Source organism: Ailuropoda melanoleuca, chromosome 14, assembly GCF_002007445.2.
Source record: "Ailuropoda melanoleuca isolate Jingjing chromosome 14, ASM200744v2, whole genome shotgun sequence".
Taxonomy (NCBI): Eukaryota; Metazoa; Chordata; class Mammalia; order Carnivora; family Ursidae; genus Ailuropoda; species Ailuropoda melanoleuca.
The window spans coordinates 9,510,735-9,529,071 of record NC_048231.1 but is presented as its reverse complement, the minus strand read 5'-3'; the positions used below and the strand labels follow the sequence as shown (position 1 = coordinate 9,529,071).

Genomic DNA, 18,337 nt, shown 5'->3' with positions numbered 1-18,337 from the left:
ATAGTTCAGGTGGAAAACAAGACAGAGATTTTAGATTTAACAATTTAGAGGTCATTGGTGATGTAAGGGGCAATTTCGGTGGAGTGGTGGGTGCAAAAGCTAGATAAGAATGGGTTTAAGAGGGACGCCTGGGTGGCTCAGTTGGTTAAACATCTGCCTTTGGCTCAGGTTATGATCCCAGGGTCCTGGATCGAGTCCCACAGCGGGCTCCTTGCTCAGTGGGGAGCCTGCTTCTTCCTCTGCCTGCCACTCCGCCTGCTTGCTCAGTCTCTCTCACTCTCTCTCTCTGACAAATAAATAAGTAAAAATCTTTAAAAAAAAAAAAAAGAGAGAATGGGTTTAAGAGACAATCATGGAAGAGAAATTTCAGCAAAGGAGAGACATGGAGCAGTCACTAGAGTGGGATTCTCAGAGGTATCTGTGACACATACAAAGTTAAGAAACACTACTATAGAAGGAAGCTAAAGATGTGTGAATGGAAGGAAATCCAGGGTGGGTCCGAGACAGTGCCAGAAGCAGGCTCAAGACGACTCTTTGCCTTGCCTTGTTGCAGGAGAGTCCTCCAGAAGTCTTCATAGAAGGCATTTTCCAGCCAAGCTATAAAAGTGGGAAGCTACACACTTTGGAGAACCTGCTTGAGTCCATTGATCCAACCTTAGAGACCTGGGGAAAGTACTTGATAGCTGCCTGCCAACATTTACAGAAGAAGAACTACTACCACATTCTATACGAGCTGCAGCAGTTTATGAAGGTAATAGCCCCTTCCTGCCGTCTACCTCTGTTGATGACACCCGGCCATGCAGGGAGACTGTGCAAGATGAGGGAACAAGACTGTCATTTGGTCCCTGGCCTCATTCTTTGACCAACCCCAGAGCAAATCCATGTGGCTCTCTAGCATTGTTGAATAATATTAGGATTTCCATCCCCTTCCCAAAGAGGCAAACCTTAACCTTGTCAGTAATAGCATTCTTCAGAATTCAAGGATCATGAAGGTGAAAAAGAGGTCTGTGGCAATTTTAAGATAAGCATGAGGCATGAATACAGAATTCATAAGGAATGGACGGAGAAGTGTTTTTAGAGAAGATGTATAAAGGGAGAGGGACCAGGTTTCTCCCAATCTGTCCAAGGATTGCACACACTAAGTCACAGAGAAATTGAACCGTTCAAAGCCAAAGTAGGAGTGAAGCCAAGCTGAATGGAGAATCAGAAGTATCCTTTTCGAAGATCTCTTCTGTGGTGGAATAAAGTCCTTCCTGGGAGCTCAGCCAGTTTGCTTTAGAATTCCTCGGGCTTAGGAATAATTGATATAAAATAGTTGTGCATCTGGTGACGGAAGTGGGTGCTGGCAACCAGGTTTCATGGGTGGAAATCAGGTCAGAATTCTGCTCACGCCCATACCCTCCAATATCCCTGATCTTATTTTACCCGAATGTTCATTTTCTCTTCCAGGACCAAGTCCGGGCTGCCATGACTTGTATCCGGTTCTTCAGTCACAAAGCAAAGACTTACACAGAACTGGGAGAGAAGCTCTCATGGCTGCTTAAGGCCAAGGACCACCTGAAGATCTACCTCCAAGATACCTCCCGCAGCACCAGAAGGAAGAAAACCACCTTCTTCCAAAAGAAGATGACTGCAGCTGATGTGTCAAGGTAGCCCGAGGCTCAGGGAACAGTTGGAGTGGGCAGAAGGGCTAGAATGGAGTGTCTGTTGGTGATGAAGCTTCTCTTGTCCATGCCTGAACCCTTGAAAGAGAACCGCATATCAAAGGCAATCATTCCTGGGGCACCTGGGTCGCTCAGTCGGTTAAGCGTCTGCCTTTGACTCAAGTCACGATCCCAGGGTCCTGGATTGAGCCCCGCATCAGGCTCCTTGCTCAGCGGGGAGCCTGCTTCTCCCTCTCCGTGTGTGCACACGCTCTCTCCCTCTCTCTCTCAAATAAGTAAAATCTTTAAAGAAGATAAATAAATAAAGGGAAACATTCCTGAGTGGCAATGGCCAGTACAAGCCTGGAGAGCCTACGGAGGAGCTCATAGGAAGAGAGCAGGGGAAGTATTAGGACTAGACCCCTTCCAGTAGGCAGGTGAAAGAGGTCCTGTGAAATGTTGGCCCGCCCCCATCTCCATCTTCCTCTCACACTCCTCCCTTCTCCCTTGCTGAGCAGCAATCATGCTGGCCTCCTGGGGGCTCCTCCACACACCAAGCCCTTCCTTCCTCTCAGTTTATGCTGGCTTGTCCATTCACTCCCTCTGCTTACAACACGACATCTAAAGTAAATGCTGCACCCCGCCTTTATCACCTTCGTAGGCCCAGTCGCTAAATATTTTATGTGTTCGTTCATTATTCATCTCTCCTCTAGCCTATGAACTCTGTGAGGGCAGGGTTCATGTCCCTCTTGACCTCTGTTGTCTGCAGCACATAGGTGCTTCATAAATACTTAACTGATTCAGGAACTGGACTTTATCCAGTTCCACGGAGCAGCTTGCCACTCTGAGGCACCTCTGTACAGGGCACCAGACCACCCTTTTTGTCTTGTCATAACGGCTCAGAGGGCATTTTGGATCTCTTCTCCCACCATATCATTTCTTTTGCCTTTTCCAATGCCATCTTCTCATGATGTCTCAGTCACCCGGCCCTAGTCACTCCTGAAGCCCCTCATGAGGCTCAGCTGTGCGTCTCCTGTCACCATAGGCACATGAACACACTTCAGCTGCAGATGGAAGTGACCAGATTCTTACATCGGTGTGAAAGTGCTGGGACCTCTCAAATCACAACCTTGCCTCTGCCAACTCTCTTTGGAAATAACCACATGAAAATGGATGTTGCCTGCAAGGTACGTACGAATGTTTCAGACCTCTGACAGACTGTTCTTCTCTTTCAGAAGCTTATCACAGTTGTTATCGTCTGGTTAGTATTCCAGTTGTTCATTTGAAGGCTGCCTTCCCACTAGAACGTGAGCCACAGAAGGCTGGAGATCAAGTCCATTTTGATTACTCTTGTATCCCTAGTGCCTGGCACTTAGAGTCTCAACAAATATTTGTTGAATAAATGGGGCCCCTCTTTCTTGATAGAGGGGCTACTCCATAATTATTGTGTCTTTAAGCACATTTCCCTCTCCTTTTCAGGTCATGCTAGGAGGGAAAAATGTGGAAGATGGTTTTGGAATTGCATTCCGTGTTCTGCAGGTATGACTTGAATCACTCGAGATTGTACTAAGGGCAACCTGACCGCAGTTCCATGAGAGATTATTCTTCAGAAAACTTTTATCCCAAGGGATGCAGATATACATAATACATCACGAACGAAGTCAAGGTGGCTGTTACAGAACCATTTCAGATTCAAGATTCTTGGGTACTTTGCCAAAACCATGTAACCAGTGACAAATTCACTGGTAGTTTCTAGCAGATCAGTCTTTTGGTGAATTGGTCTGTTTCCAAATACCAAGGCATCTCTTGGCAGAGTACCAAGTGTCCAAGCAGCAAATACCAACCCTCAACATCCCTTTCCTAAGACAAAGGTGGTTCATTAGAAGAACGACCCAGCCTGGGGAATTTGATGAGAGTATTTTCAGAAAGTGGCACTGCAGTGAGGTATCCCACATTAGATATCAAGGTTACAGTGCTTATGGTTGCTTCCTGAAATGTCTGCCTCCTTCCAAAGAGAAACTTTTTGCTTGTGTTTGTTTGTGTGTCGTAGGAGTGTTTTCTGTTATGACTGCAATCAGCGTGGTTTATCCACACCAAGCAGAGTGGGGGCTTTTTAAATGTTGCCTTCCTTCCTACTGCTGGTGCCCCTGCTCCCCTAAGCCCCCACGCTGGGCTCTCTTCTAGGACTTCCAGCTGGACGCCGCCGCCACCTACTGCAGAGCCGCCCGGCAGCTGGTGGAGAGGGAGAAATACAGTGAAATCCAGCAACTGCTCAAGTGTGTCAGCGAGTCAGGCATGGCAGCCACAAGTGACGGGGACACCATCCTCCTGAACTGCTTGGAAGCATTCAAGAGAATTCCACCCCAGGTACGGGCACTCCTGTACCTCTTGGCTCCTCCGTCTATTTCATTGTCTTCACATCCTCCTCTTGGTTTTTCTGTTCCCCGTGGTATACTCATAATGTATTGGAACTCTGCAAGATCCCTTTATCTTTCTGACTTCTCTGTAATAATGGTCTCAACCTGAATCAACCCTTCTCTGGAAAGAAGATTCGTGGTTATCAACCTCTACTCCCGGAAGGTGTCCCTCAGTATCCATTGTCTAAACATGCACCAGTGGACAGACCAATTTGAGCTTCTCCCTCTGATTGTAGAGGAGGTCAGGGTGGGTCTGGGATGGCCTTTGAGCATGTTGCCCATGAAATCATCCCCCTGTGGCTTCTTAGTGGGGTAAACAGAGTCACATCTTCTTGTGAAGGCCAAGGACAGTCCTCTTGGGAGCTTTTCTTTCCCCTCAAATTCCCAAGCCTAGTGTTAAGCATTAGATTTCCTTTGGTGCTCTTATAGCAGAAGTTGAGTTTAAAAGAGAACAAGCAGGCTGAGGCTGGACTGGGCATCAGCTCCCACACTGGGGACTCTTCCTCCTCTCACGACCGCTGTTTCTCTCCGGCACAGGAGCTGGAGGGCCTGATCCAGGCGATACACAGTGATGACAACAAGGTGAGCAGAAACATCTCCAAACCCTGGTCATGTCATGAGCAGCACCTTGGGCTTACCTTTTCACCTTTATCCATTGCTCCCCACAACAGTTCCGTTCAACCAGAATCTCCACTTCTCTGTTATCCAGAGGTGGAGCTGGGGCCCAGCCAGGGGTGCCGGGGGAGAAAATAGATGGAGCACACACAAACATTGACCTCATAAGTCTTTGCCTTCCTACTTCTTCATGCCTCCATTTTCATGCAGAGCTTTTCTCAGAGACCCCAAGGAAATCCTTCATTTCTATCTTCAGGTTGACTGACTGAATGAGGTTCTCAGAGTGGGTAGGCATTTCGTTATCCTGGAGGGAAAAGGGTACCCTGTACAGGAAGGAAAAAACCCCGCCCAGCCCTTGAGCAACAGCCAGCCATTCACTTCTCATTCTCCAGAGCAGGCTACTTGGCCTGAGGTCAGTGAGCTCTTCCCTATTGTGTAGGAAATCAGTGCTTCTGCAAGGAGTGCCAGCCAGAATAGTACTCCCAGCGGCTCCTGCCTGTGTCTAGCCACAGGCTGATCCACCTACCCTCCGGAGGAAGGTCCACAGGCCAGCAGAGGCATAAGAAAACCAAGCCAGACCACCCTGGCCACTAGTAGCGGGAAGATCTGGCAGCTGAGTCCCTTATGAAGAAAACTAATGTCAGGCACAGCATGAGGCTTCTTACCCAACCACAGAGCTGCTCCCCGTGATAGTATTGCTAATCCCTGGACTGAACTTGCTGGGCCTTCTTTCGTCGAGGGGTCAGGGAGCACATGTTCTGAGCATTTCTTCATTTATGCATGCAGCACCAGATGACCTCATATGGAAAGGATGGAATTCTGATATTCTGAATTGTAGAGAAGTACTTTTTCAGAATCATGAGAATCCAGCAGCCAGGCCAGACACCCCGATTCCCTGAGTCCCAAACTGCAGTCCTTTTCCAAGTCTTCAGTGAGCCTCCCCCTCAATAGGGCAGAGGCTGTGTCCCTGGGAAAGACACGCATTAAAATCTCGACAGTTCTTACTTTTTCAGGTGCTTTTCTCTCAACAGCTATTCTCATGCACGTAAGTGATCTCGGCCCACAAGGTCTTGCCAAAAACCAGCCTTACTCAGTTCCTATTCCAGACTTTCTAGCAAAATGCCCTCCTTCTCTAGGTAGGAATTTTGCCTGCCAACTTGCGATACTATGTTTAAAGCACATAGGTGCTAAGTAGAGCTCAAGGCCTGGGTGAGAGCAAACATCCTGGGGCAGCAGGTAGATACCCAGACAGCAGGACTTGATTACTTAGTAAGCTTAGAGAACATCCGGCATCTTCTAGCTTTAAGAGATTATCTGTAGTTGAGCTTAAGATAGACTTCAGCGACCAAAACATAAAAGAAGGTGGAAGGTTGAAACAAGAGAGAGGAGTCTCTTCCAACCACCAGAAGGGACTGTCACAGCAGAAAGGCAACTGCTGCCGGAAGCTCTGAGGCAGCTCATGAGGGCCTTGCTGTTGGCTGGCCTAGAACACTGGCCAGCCAGCGACGTGCTGGCGACGTTGGGGCCGGGAAAGGCATGAGCTCTAGTATCCATCAAGCTGGGGGTTTATGAGATGGAGGGCCTCCAGAGTGCAAGAGAGACACCCCTCACACCCAAAACTGAGACGCCTCTGATCCAAACAGCAAAAGTCAAGTCAGTGTGGGATTAGATCTTAATTAGACCTTTTCTAATTATGTGTGTGCATGTTCATACCTGAATTTCCAGTTACAAGATTTTAAATTCAGCAGGTCAAAACAGAAAAATAGCGAAAGGGGAATCTGTGTGCCCATGGTAAGGAAGAGATACAGTGTTTCAGCCATTCATTCATTCATTGACTTAATGCATATTTATTCAGTTCGTACCGCATGCCAGGCCATGCGCTAGGCACCACAAGTACAGGAAGTAGAAAAAGCAGACACCATTCCTGTCCTCGTGGAGCTTAAAATGTAGCCAAGGAAACACACATCAATCAAATCATTACCCAAACAACTATAAAACCCTGACTTGTGGGCAGTGACAATGCTGACTCTGAAGCGAGGAGAAAGCGCTAAAGGCCCTCCTCCTCACTGGATCAGAGGCGTCTGAGGGCCTCAGAAGCAATAGACAGAGGCCAGACTCTGCCCACCCGCCTGCTTTCTTCTTTTTAAAATTCTTAGGTTATTTGTAATCATTATAAAATAACACAGCGTAATAGCTTAATGTCCAGAATCTTTAAAGCGTTGCTACAATGGATGGAAAGACAAGAACCCAATCATTAATTTGGTAGGTGAGAAGTGATCTTTCATCTGCTGAGCTCTGGGTCACAGCTCTGTGTTGCTTCATCATCCATGATGGTTTCTTTCTGGCTGTCTCTTCTGCCCCATTGCCAGGTTCAGGCATACCTGACATGTTGCAAACTGCGTTCTGCCTACCTGATTGCCGTGAAGCAAGAACACTCACGCGCCACAGTCCTCGTCCAGCAGGTGCAGCAGGCTGCCAAGAGCAGCGGGGACGCAGTAGTGCAAGACATTTGCGCCCAGTGGCTTCTGACAAGCCACACCCGGGGTTCCCACGGCTCAGGCTCCAGGAAGTGACAATGGGCAACAGGGCCTGAATACTGTGGAACGGGAGAGACGGAGATGAGCTCTACCTCTTTCCTCCTGTGCAGTGGGACTTCCCTGGCTCTGCCTCAGGTCGGAAAGAGCTGGATTGGACCCTACTTGCCATCTTGGGCAAGGATAGGACCTTTCACGCCACGCAAGTGCCATGTTTCTGTAAAATAGTGGAATCTGTGTGTTTGTCTGGAGATGGCCAGTTCTTTCTACCTCAGAGTGAGTGTGCGTGCACGCTTCTGTGCAATCATGTTTACGCCTAAGCATTTCTGAACAAACAAAACTCCCCCCCACCAAAAAGAGGCACTTTACTTTAGACTTCTGCCAGTCTGAAAACCTTTCCTGCGTTTTGGTTCTTAACCCGGGTCATCCTGTTTGTACACATTTCCCTCCACGTGGAGATGCTCAGTAGCTCCTCATAACTAAAAGGGTTTTACAGAGAATTCTATAACAGCACCAAAAGGATTGCCTCTTACTTCTTCCTTCCCCTCCCCAAATTCAGAGATGGCCTTGGGGCAAGTGCTACCTGTGGAATAAAACTGGTCCACGTATGTCCTGTCACAAGCACAAGGGGTTACCAGGAGTCGTTGGAAGGTAGTCCAAACAGAAGAATCCTCAGGTGTGGACATCCGAAAGCTGTGGATGCACACAGTGAGGGGGTCAGAGCCCCACACACCGGCAGGCAGGGCCCCATTGCATCTATCCCACAGGGATAGAAAAAGGTGAACCTCTCCAAACAAGAACGCCGGGAGGTTGCAGACAAGCACGGAGCTGGCTTCTGTGAATTTCCCTGCCACAGAGAGAACACAGCTCCCTCTTCAAGAAAGGAGAGAGAAATGGTAGCCAAGGTCCTAGGACTAAAATGGAGACTACCTATTTGAGTTATGATCCTATTTAACCCTTTAAAATGGTTAGGAAACCACTTCCTCTTCTCTCCTGCTTCTCCACAGTCTCAACAGGACCACAAGATGAAGACGCAGAGGCCTAGGGTCATCGAGAGGGCAGTGCACTTCTTTGTCTTCACAGAGGGAGTCAAGGGTTGGGCCTGGAGGTAAGAGTCAGAACAAGGGGACAATGAATTGGTCCCATCCAATTGGGGGAAAACCAGGTGAAGTACTCCCTTCATATGCACTGGCTTGTGTGCCCACACCAGGTACGATTTAGAAAGGGTCGATTTAGAAAGGGTCGGTCATCCTCAGTGACTTGGATTTGCAAATGAGGGCCCTAAGGAAAGCTCTGCAGCTCTGAGCCTCCCACCAGCCAGAGCTCAGTCTGTTGATCTCACATCTGCTGCTGAGACAAACAGGAACTGGAAGCCAAAGTCAGTATCTCTGGTGCTTAGACCCTATGGATTTCTCTCTGAACCAGGTTTTTTGATAGTAAAAAAACAACTATTATGAGCATCTGTCTGATTCAGAGCTTTGGTCCTATAGAGAGGGGAAAGACTGCAAAGAAAATATTAGATCTCTTTTGGGGGGAGTTTAACAAATGAAGTGGTTTTTCCTTCTTAGAGTCATAGAATTGTCTGTCTTCCAGGAAAAGTCATTCCCTGGCATCTGCTTGCACTTCTGAGTCTCCCTGCCCTCTTTGCACTGAACATAAGCACTTTATATGAATGGGTTGCAAATCTTGCAGCTCTTAATTTGGGATGTTAAGACCAGATTTTTCTGACTTTTTCCTCTAACTAGTTGAACTATAAAATAGGTAACCATTGGGTAGACTGACATAAGATGAGGCTGAAGGTCTTTGAGCATCGCGCTGTGGTCTCCAGGAAAAAAAAAAAAAGTACATGTTGAAGGGTTGAATGTTTTACTACAAGCAAGCCACAATAAAGTGTCTGTCCTACCAGTTTCTTGGCTTCATGACTTTTTTGTGATGTCTTGCTCTTACCCTTCCCTTCCTTTTTGCCTTGTATTCTGTGTGAAGAGAAACCATGTGTGGGGGAGCTCAGATGGTCTTCAGTTCTTGAACTTTCTTGAAATGATTCCCATCATAGCTAATGACTCTTTGGTTAGGATTCATCTCAAGTTTCCTGTGTGTTCAAAACTATTAGTGTACTCTCTACCACCAGAAAACATTTTTGCTTCAGTTGGGTTGTAGGTGGAAGTAGGTTATACATTCATCAGGTATAGAAAGTGAGTGAGGGCAGGGCTCCTGGGTGGCTTAGTCATTAAGCATCTGCCTTCCGCTCAGGTCATAATCCCCAGGTCCTGGGATGGAGCCCTGCATCAGGCTCCCTGCTCCTCTGGGAGCCTGCTTCTTCCTCTCCCCCTCCCCCTGCTTGTGTTCCCTCCCTCACTGCTGTTCTCTCTCTCTGTCAAATAAATAAAATCTTAAAAAGAAGAAGAAGAAAAAAAAGTAAGTGAAAAAAGTCCCTCTCCCTATCCCTTCAACCCAGCGCCTTCCCAGAGGCCACCAGTGTTACCAGTTTCGAGTGTATAGTTCCAGAGCTATTTTATTGTGTAAACTAAACAGCAATGACTAAAATATTCCATGGTGAAAGATATGCCATAATTTCTTAACCAGTCTCTTGGATATTTTAGGTCATTGCTCTCACCACTGCAGATTATGCTGCAGTGAATTATTTTGTCCCAAATCCCCTGGGTCAGAGGATATGTGCTTTTGGCAAATATTGTTAGTTGCCTTCCAAGGAGGTCATAGCAATGAACTCGTCCACAAGCAATGTAGGACAGACCCTGCTTTCCCACATCCTTGCCATTGAACTTTGTAGCTCTTTACCAGTCTGATACATGGAAAAGTACTGAACATTTTTTTAAAGCTGCTCACCATTTTTTAAAACCCATATTTTTTTTTTATCAACCAAATTGTAAATCCTCAAAACCAAGTGTAGGGAACTTTGGGGAAAGTGGGACTCAAACTTAGCTTAAATTGTTTTCTTGACACCCTCTTAGAGCATGTGTTTGCAATACAATACTTGAGCCATGGACTGTAGCATTGCTGCCATTATCTCCTTTCCCCAGAAACATGACCTTCTCTCATTTCTCATTTAAAATAAAAAAGTTCATTGTATATATGGACCACATCTTCTTTATCCATTCGTCTGTTGAAGGGCACCTCGGCTCCTTCCACAGTTTGGCTATTGTGGACATTGCTGCTATGAACACTGGGGTGCATGTGCCCCTTCTTTTCACTACCTCTGTATCTTTGAGGTAAATACCCAGTAGTGTAATTGCTAGGTCATAGGGTAGCTCTATTTTTAACTTTTTGAGGAATCTCCATACTGTTTTCCAGAGTTGCTGCACCAGCGCGTTCTCACCAATAGTGTAAGAGGGATCCCCTTTCTCCACATCCTCTCCAACATTTGTTGTTTCCTACCTTGTTAATTTTTGCCATTCTAACTGGTGTATGGTGGTATCTCAGTGTGGTTTTGATTTGAATTTCCCTGAAGGCTGATGATGTTGAACATTTTTCATGTGTCTGTTAGCCATTTGTATGTCTTCTTTGGAGAAGTGTCTGTTCATGTCTTATGCCCATTTTTTTGACTTGATTATTTGTTTTTTGGGTGTTGAGTTTGATAAGTTATTTATAGATCTTGGATACCAGCCCTTTATCTGATATATCATTTGCAAATATCTTCTCCGGTTCTGTGAGTTGCCTCTTTTTGTTGACTATTTCCTTTGCTGTGCAGAAGCTTTTTATCTTGATGAAGTCTCAAAAGTTCATTTTTTTTTAAGATTTTGTTTATTTATTTGACAGAGAGACAGCCAGCGAGAGAGGGAACACAGGCAGGGAGAGTGGGAGAGGAAGAAGCAGGCTCCCAGCGGAGAAGCCTGATGTGGGGCTCCATCCCCAGGACTCTGGGATCACTCCCTGAGCCAAAGGCAGATGCTTAACAACTGAGGCACCCAGGCGCCCCCCAAAAGTTCATTTTTGCTTTTGTCTCCCTTGCCTTTGGGGACATGTCTTGAAAGAAGTTGCTATGGCCAGTGTCGAAGAGGTTACTGCCTATATCCTCCTCTAGGATTTTGATGGATTCCTGTCTCACATTGAGGTCTTTAATCCATTTAGAGTTATCTTTGTGTACAATGTAAGAGAATGGTCAAGTTTCATTCTTCTGTATATATCTGTCCAGTTTTCCCAGCACCATTTATTGAAGAGACTGTCTTTTTTCCATTGGATATTTTTCCTGCTGTGGTCCATATATACAGTGGACTATTACTCAACCATCAGAAAGGATGAATACCCACCATTTGCATCAACGTGGATGGAACTGGAGGGGATTATGCTAAGTGAAATAAGTCAAGCAGAGAAAAACAGTTTTCATATGGTTTCACTTATATGTGGAACATAATAAGGAATAGCACGGAGGACATTAGGAGAAATAAGGGAAAAATGAAGAGGGGGAAATCAAAGAGGGAGACGACCATGAAAGACTATAGACTCCAGGAAACAAACTAAGGGTTTCAGAGGGCAGGGGTTTGGGGGGATGGTTTAGCCCAGTGATGGGTAATAAGGAGGGCACATATTGCTATGAGCACTGGGTGTTATACGCAAACAATGAATCATGGAACACTATATCAAAAACAAATGAAGTACTGTATGGTGACTAACATAATAAAAAAATAAAAATAATAAATTAAAGCTAAAATTAGAAAAGTTCAGAAGCAAAAATTATGATGAAAGTAGACCTGAAAATCACCTGGTGTGGACATGGCACAAAGATGTGTCACAACACAGATAATTAGAACACCCAATCTAACTCTAGGATAGGGAACCATAGACTATGTTTAGAAACCTGAGACACTCCAAAGTTACCAGATATCTTTGGCTGGAACTTAAACGAAGTAGGTCAAATGCTGTTAGACTTTCTTCGTACCCAAGCAACCAAATATCAATAATCCCATAACCCAAAGGTTATGGCCTTTTCTTGGTCATCATCTCTTTCAGAGTAATAATGTTGACTGACCTGTCCTTAAAACTTCCAGTTCCTCTACAACAAATTCATTCCACATCTGTTTATTAAATGGCTTTCTTCGGTGGAGCGCTTTCCTGCTCCCTATATCTTTGTGTTGTTATTTCTGCATGGAAACCCTTCCTTCACAACCTCCCAGTCTCTACCCCACCTTCCAGTCTACCATTGTCAAAATCCTTTCTTCAGGCTCATTTTAAGTCCCATTTTCTCTCCAGATTATTTGCTTCTCTGGCTATACTTCCTCTTCATCCCACTTAAAGGCTGAAATTTCTTCAAGGTTCTGTCCATTCTCTCTTGACGCTTACACTGTCCCATACAATCCCATAATTTCAGCAATCATCTTGGTTTACTGAGTTCTAAACCAAAGTTGTCCCTCTTAATTCCGTCCACATCAGGGCTGCCTTTTGATTGTTTCCTGGAAGTCACCCACATGGCTAACCACATGACTAATATTATAAAAATATTAGTAAGTCCAAAATGGAACACATCCTCTTCCACCCAGAAACCTGATCTTCTTCCTTCAGTGATTTGTATTACTGTTATTATCACTGTTACGCATGCTGCCTGGGTTAGAAACCTCAGGGTTTCTCTGTATTGAATGTTTCTTCCCCTTCCTCATTCAAACATTCAGATGCCTACCATGCATCAAGCATATATCCCGTTGGAAGCCGAATGCTATTATCTTCCTACCTTTCCGGTCAGAAGAACCTCAATTTAATGGAAGCAGGAACTCAAATAATGGAAATTTGGCTCCTGCTATCTTTCTAGAAGTAAATTGTTAAACTAATATGTCACCTGCCTGAGATAGCACCTACAAAGAACCAGAGTGTTTTTTTAGAGCTAGAAGTGACCATAGAATACAATGAATGCATCTCTTATTTTTTCATTAAATTATTTATTCAACAAATATTGATTACAGTTATATAGTGAGCTGCATGCTAGAGATATAAAGATGATCAAAATAGACAAAGTTCGTGTGCTCCTGGCACTTACAGAGTCCTCACAGATGTACAGTCACTTGCTGTACTCACACGTGAAACGTTATTTGAGCAGAAGTCCAGGGTGTAAATAAGAGCTCTCAGGAGGGGCACTGGATGCGGGCTTGAGGGAGATCAGTGAAGACTTCCCAGCAGATGTGATGCCCAGAATATAAGTAGAGGGGGGAAAGAAAAGAGGTTCCCAGCAGAATCAACAGCTTATCTACGGGTCCAGAAACAACAGAGCACCTAACTGAAAGAAACCAAAAAAGCCACATCGGGCTGGAGCCCTGTCAGGGCACTGTGACAAGGTCATGTGAGGTCTTGTCAGTTTGTTAAGGAGTTTGGGATTTAACCCATTGGACAAGAGAAAGACACCAGAACGTTTAAACAAGAGAGTAACATAATATGACTTAAATTTTAAGAACATTTGGCTGCAGAATGGAGCACAGGTCAGTCGGGGGGAAGAGTAGAAGCAGAGATGCTGGCAAACATGGGCAGTTTTGAGGCTTCCTGAAACTCTTAGAATAAAGTCCAAATTCTTAACAGGGCTCACAAGGACCTGCCTTATCAGATCCCTGCCTACCTCTCATGTCTCGCCTCCCACCCCCTTCTTTCATTTCTCAGATGTGGCATATTCTTTGCGCCCTCTGAGCCTGCTGCCTTGGACCACTTTTCCCCCTTCACCTGGCGACTCATCCTTCAAGTCTTGCTTAACCATATACAACTTGGTTCAGGAAGTCTTCTCTGACCTCTTCCCCTTACCACAGATTAGGACACTTCTGCCATGTGTCCTTGTAGTAAGGGCAGGAACAAGAGCTCTCTTTCCCACTTCTTATTCCCCATGCTTGCAATAATCCTAAAACATAGTTAGTGGCAGTGGTGTTTAATAAATGAATGATATGATGGTGGCCTGAGGAAATCTATAATGTAAGGTGCAGGCAGAGGAAGAGGAACCTGGCAGGAGTTCCTAGAGGGAGGAAGAAGACCAGGAGACTAGAGATCATAGAAGTCAAGGAAGTAAGTTGACTTGCAGCTCCACATGGCTCTTTTTACTCTTGAAAACCACCCCCAAGGAGCCAAGGAGAAACAGACTGTAAACAAACACACCTCCAAACAGAAATGAATGATAGGAAGATTTTTTTTTTTGCTTTACATATTTTTTTTAATTTTTATTATGTTCAGTTAGCCACTATATAGTACATCATTAGTTTTTGATGTAGTGTTCAGTGATTCATTAGTTAAGTGTTGTGCACTGGGTGTTATATGAAGATTTTAAAATGGTTGGAGTGGCACCTATTCTGCTGTAGAAGGTGGAAAGGAAGAAACTATGAGGGGGATACAGGTAAGTTTACTGATTTGGTAGCAGAAGGACCATATTCTCTATGAAGTCAGAGGAGAAGTCACCTGTTAACAGCTCAAGGGTACAGATGGGTTGAGTACCTTGAGAAGATGGAGAAGACACGAACTACGTGTTGTAAGCTGAGAGGCAGTGTACTGTGAAGCTTTTGAAGCTTATCTGGGCCTCTGTGAGTAAAGGAGTCACTGAGAGCTGTATTCTGGTATGGGGTGGCAGAGGGACAGTTTGCTGTTAGCATTTTTATGCAAGCATTGCTGGTAAATCGCCTAAAGAGATCTCAGAAGACCTTAAATTCCCATGGCTCCACTTACTCGTTTTTTTTTCTTTTTTTCTCATTCTAAAGCAACATCCACTTTTGTACCTCATTTTGTATCTGTAATTTTGTATTCTTCTTTTTTCTTTAAGGGAGAAAGAGAGACCATGTGCACATGGGGGGCGGGGGGCAGTCAAAGGGAGCAGGAGAGAGAATCTTAAGCACATTCCATGTGTGGTAGGGGAATGTACGTAAAAAAAAAAGGTGGATGGGGCACCTGGGTGGCTCAGTCAGTTAAGCGTCCAACTCTTGATTTCGGCTCAGGTCATGATCACAGCATCCTGAGATTGAGCCCCACATCAGGCTCTGCACTGAGCATGGCGCCTGCTTGAGATTCTCTCTCTCTCCCTCTGTCCTTTTCCCCCACACCCAAAATAAATAAATAATTTTTTGAAATGGTAGGACATCAGCATTCAATATATGGCTCAATGTAATACTGTCATAATCGGGACATAGATTTCAACAATAAAGACCACTTACTGTGTCACATAACAATAAGTCCCAAGAAAGGATAGCTTCTGTCTTGGTTAATTCAGTGACTCACTAATTTTTCATCATCAGCCCAGGTCTTTCCATCTTTCCCTCTACCATCCTCAGCATATGAGCTTGGTCTTTTGGCCATTTCAGCTTCACTCATGACTCAAGATAATCGTGGTAGATTCAAATGTCATATTCAGCCATGACAACATCTAACGGATGAAGACAAAACATTTCTTGTGCCTCACTTTTTAGTCAACATGGAAGCCTCGCCCAGAAGTTACCAACAAGTATCCTTCCACATCCCATGGGCCATGATTGAGACACATGCCTTTTTCATAACCAATCCCTTGCAGGGGACGTGTGATCACTATGATTACCTTGGACTAGCAGTTCACAGCCCTACTTGCACATCAGAATAACCTGGAACTTTCAAAAACCTTTGCCCAAGAATACAACAATTAAATATGAATATCTGAGGTAAGACCTAGCCATTGGCATTTTATGTTCTAAAGTACACCTATGCAGGGGTAATGGAGAGAAGTTGGTCAAAGAGTATAAAATTCCTTTTAGAAGATTAATACCTTCTGAGAATCTAATGTAGAGCACTGTGATTATAGTTAACAATACTGTATTATACGCTTGAAAGCTGCTAAGACAATATATGTTAAATGTTCTCACCACAATAAAGAAATGATAATTTAAAAAATAAAGCACACCTAGATTTGAGAACACTACACTCGGTTGATCAGTCACAGACATGACAGTGGCAGCCCACAGTGTCTACTGAAAGTATTAATTTTTATTTATTGAAGTATAGTTGACATACAATATATTAGTTTCAAGTGTGCAACATAGTGATTCAACATTTATATACAGTGAGAAGTTGTCACCATAGGAGCACCTGGGTGGCTCATGCAGTTAAGCATCTGACTTTTTTTTTTTTAAGATTTTATTTATTTATTTGACAGAGAGACAGCCAGCGAGAGAGGGAACACAAATGGGGAGTGGGAGAGGAAGAAGCAGGCTCCCAGGGGAGGAGCTCAATGTGGGGCTCGATCCCAGGACTCTGGGATCACACCCTGAGCAGAAGGCAGACGCTTGACGACTGAGCCACCCAGGCACCCTGTGTTAAGCATCTGACTCTTGATTTCAGCTCAGGTCTTGATCTCAGGGTCATGAGTTCAGCCCCGTGTTGGGCTCCACACTGGGCATGGAGTCTACTTTAAAAAAAAGGAATTTTAAGTGGTCATTCTAATAAGCATAGCTACCATCTGTCACCATACAAAGTTGTTACATATTGACTGTATTCCCTATGCTGTGCATTAAATCCCCAGTATTTATTTATTTTATAACTGAAAGTTTGTATCTTTTTATCTCCTTCACCTATTTTACCCATTTCCCCCCTACCTCCCCTCTGGTACCTACTACATAGTTCTCTGTATCTGGGTCTATTTCTGTTTTGTTTGTTCATTTGTTTTGTTTTTAGGATCCACATATAAGTGAAATCATATGGTATTTATCTTTGTCTGACCTATTTTACTTAGCATAATACCCTCTAGGTTCATCCATGTTGTCGCAAATGGCAATATTTCATTCTTTTTTATGGCTGAGTAATATTTCATTGTGTGTGTATATATGTGTGTATACATGCATGTACATACATATACTATATATGTGTGTATATATGTATGTATATGTACATACACATATATGTATATATGTATATAGATGAATGGATAAAGATGTGATATATACATATATATGTATGCTATATATGTCTGTGTATATATATGTATGTATATGTATATATGTGTTTGTATATGTATATACTATATATGCATATATGTATATATACATACACTAGTATATATATACTATATATGTGTGTATATATGTACATTATATATGTACATATTATGTATACATACACTATAGAATATATACTGTATAGTGTATATATGTATATACTATATGTATGTGTGTATATGTATGTATATATGTTTTGTATATATGTATGTATATGTATATATGTGTACATACGTATATGTGTGTGTGTATAGATGAATGGATTAAAAAGATGTCATATATGTATATGTATACATGTATATGCATATACATGTGTATATATGTGTATATGCATATGTGTATACATACATACATATATATCACATCTTCTTTATCCATTCATCTATCAATGGACACTTGGGTTGCTTCCATATCTTGGCTATTGTAAATAATGCTGCAATGAATATAGGGGTTCATATATCTTTTCGAATGAGCGTTTTTGTTTTCTTCAGATAAATACTCAAGTAGAATTGCTGAATCATATAGCATTTCTTTTGGGGGGGTAGTTCTATTTTTAATTTTTTTAGGCACTCCATACTGTTTTTCATAGTGGCTGCACTAATTTGCATTCCCACCAGCAAGAAATCATTCATTTTAATTTCCAAGGAAAATGTGAAAATATTGTGTTTTTTTAAAAAATGAAATTTATTTCCTATCAATCCTTCCGAGGGGAAACCTCTTTTATGTGTTCATTGTATATGATTTTAGACCTTTTTCTGTGCTTTTACAAACTTAAGTGTGTACTCACAGAAAATATATGGTATCGTGTTATATGTGTGTAATCTTTAAATATAAATCTTATCTCCTGCACACATTCATCATTCTGCATTTCATCAGTTTATCTAATAATGTGTGTGTGTCTTCATATATGTGTGTATATACTTTTTAATATAATTATTTTTGGAGTAATTACCCCCAAAACAAGTATACTAGTACTCCATTGTGTGATTATATCAAAGATTAGTTTTCCCCAATTGGACATTTAGGTTGTTTCCGTCTTTTTGCTAGTACCAAAAATGCCTCCTTACACATATATGCTAATGTTACTGCAGATATTAAGAAGCAGAATAGTAGAATTGAAATGGCTTCACCATTTCTTCCACTCATACCAGCAGTATATAAAAATATCTACTTCCTAGACTTTTACCAACATTTTTTTAAAG

General features: G+C 43.4%; 1 protein-coding gene across 3 annotated transcripts in view; it reads left to right on the top strand.

Annotated features, from left to right (window-relative positions):
* Positions 1-9,115, top strand: part of ZFYVE26 (zinc finger FYVE-type containing 26) — a 64,057-nt gene extending 54,942 nt beyond the window's left edge. For 2 of the 3 annotated variants that reach the window (XM_034642343.1, XM_011222049.3), the window contains 7 exons: positions 554-751; positions 1,450-1,649; positions 2,689-2,830; positions 3,123-3,182; positions 3,828-4,010; positions 4,598-4,642; positions 7,045-7,248. In XM_034642343.1, coding sequence (XP_034498234.1) covers positions 554-751; positions 1,450-1,649; positions 2,689-2,830; positions 3,123-3,182; positions 3,828-4,010; positions 4,598-4,642; positions 7,045-7,248 — 1,032 coding nt within the window. Of the gene's footprint in view, positions 1-553; positions 752-1,449; positions 1,650-2,688; positions 2,831-3,122; positions 3,183-3,827; positions 4,011-4,597; positions 4,643-7,044 lie in introns of all 3 variants that reach the window. The other variant, XM_034642342.1, reaches the window with a different exon arrangement.
* Positions 9,116-18,337: the final 9,222 nt, after the last annotated feature.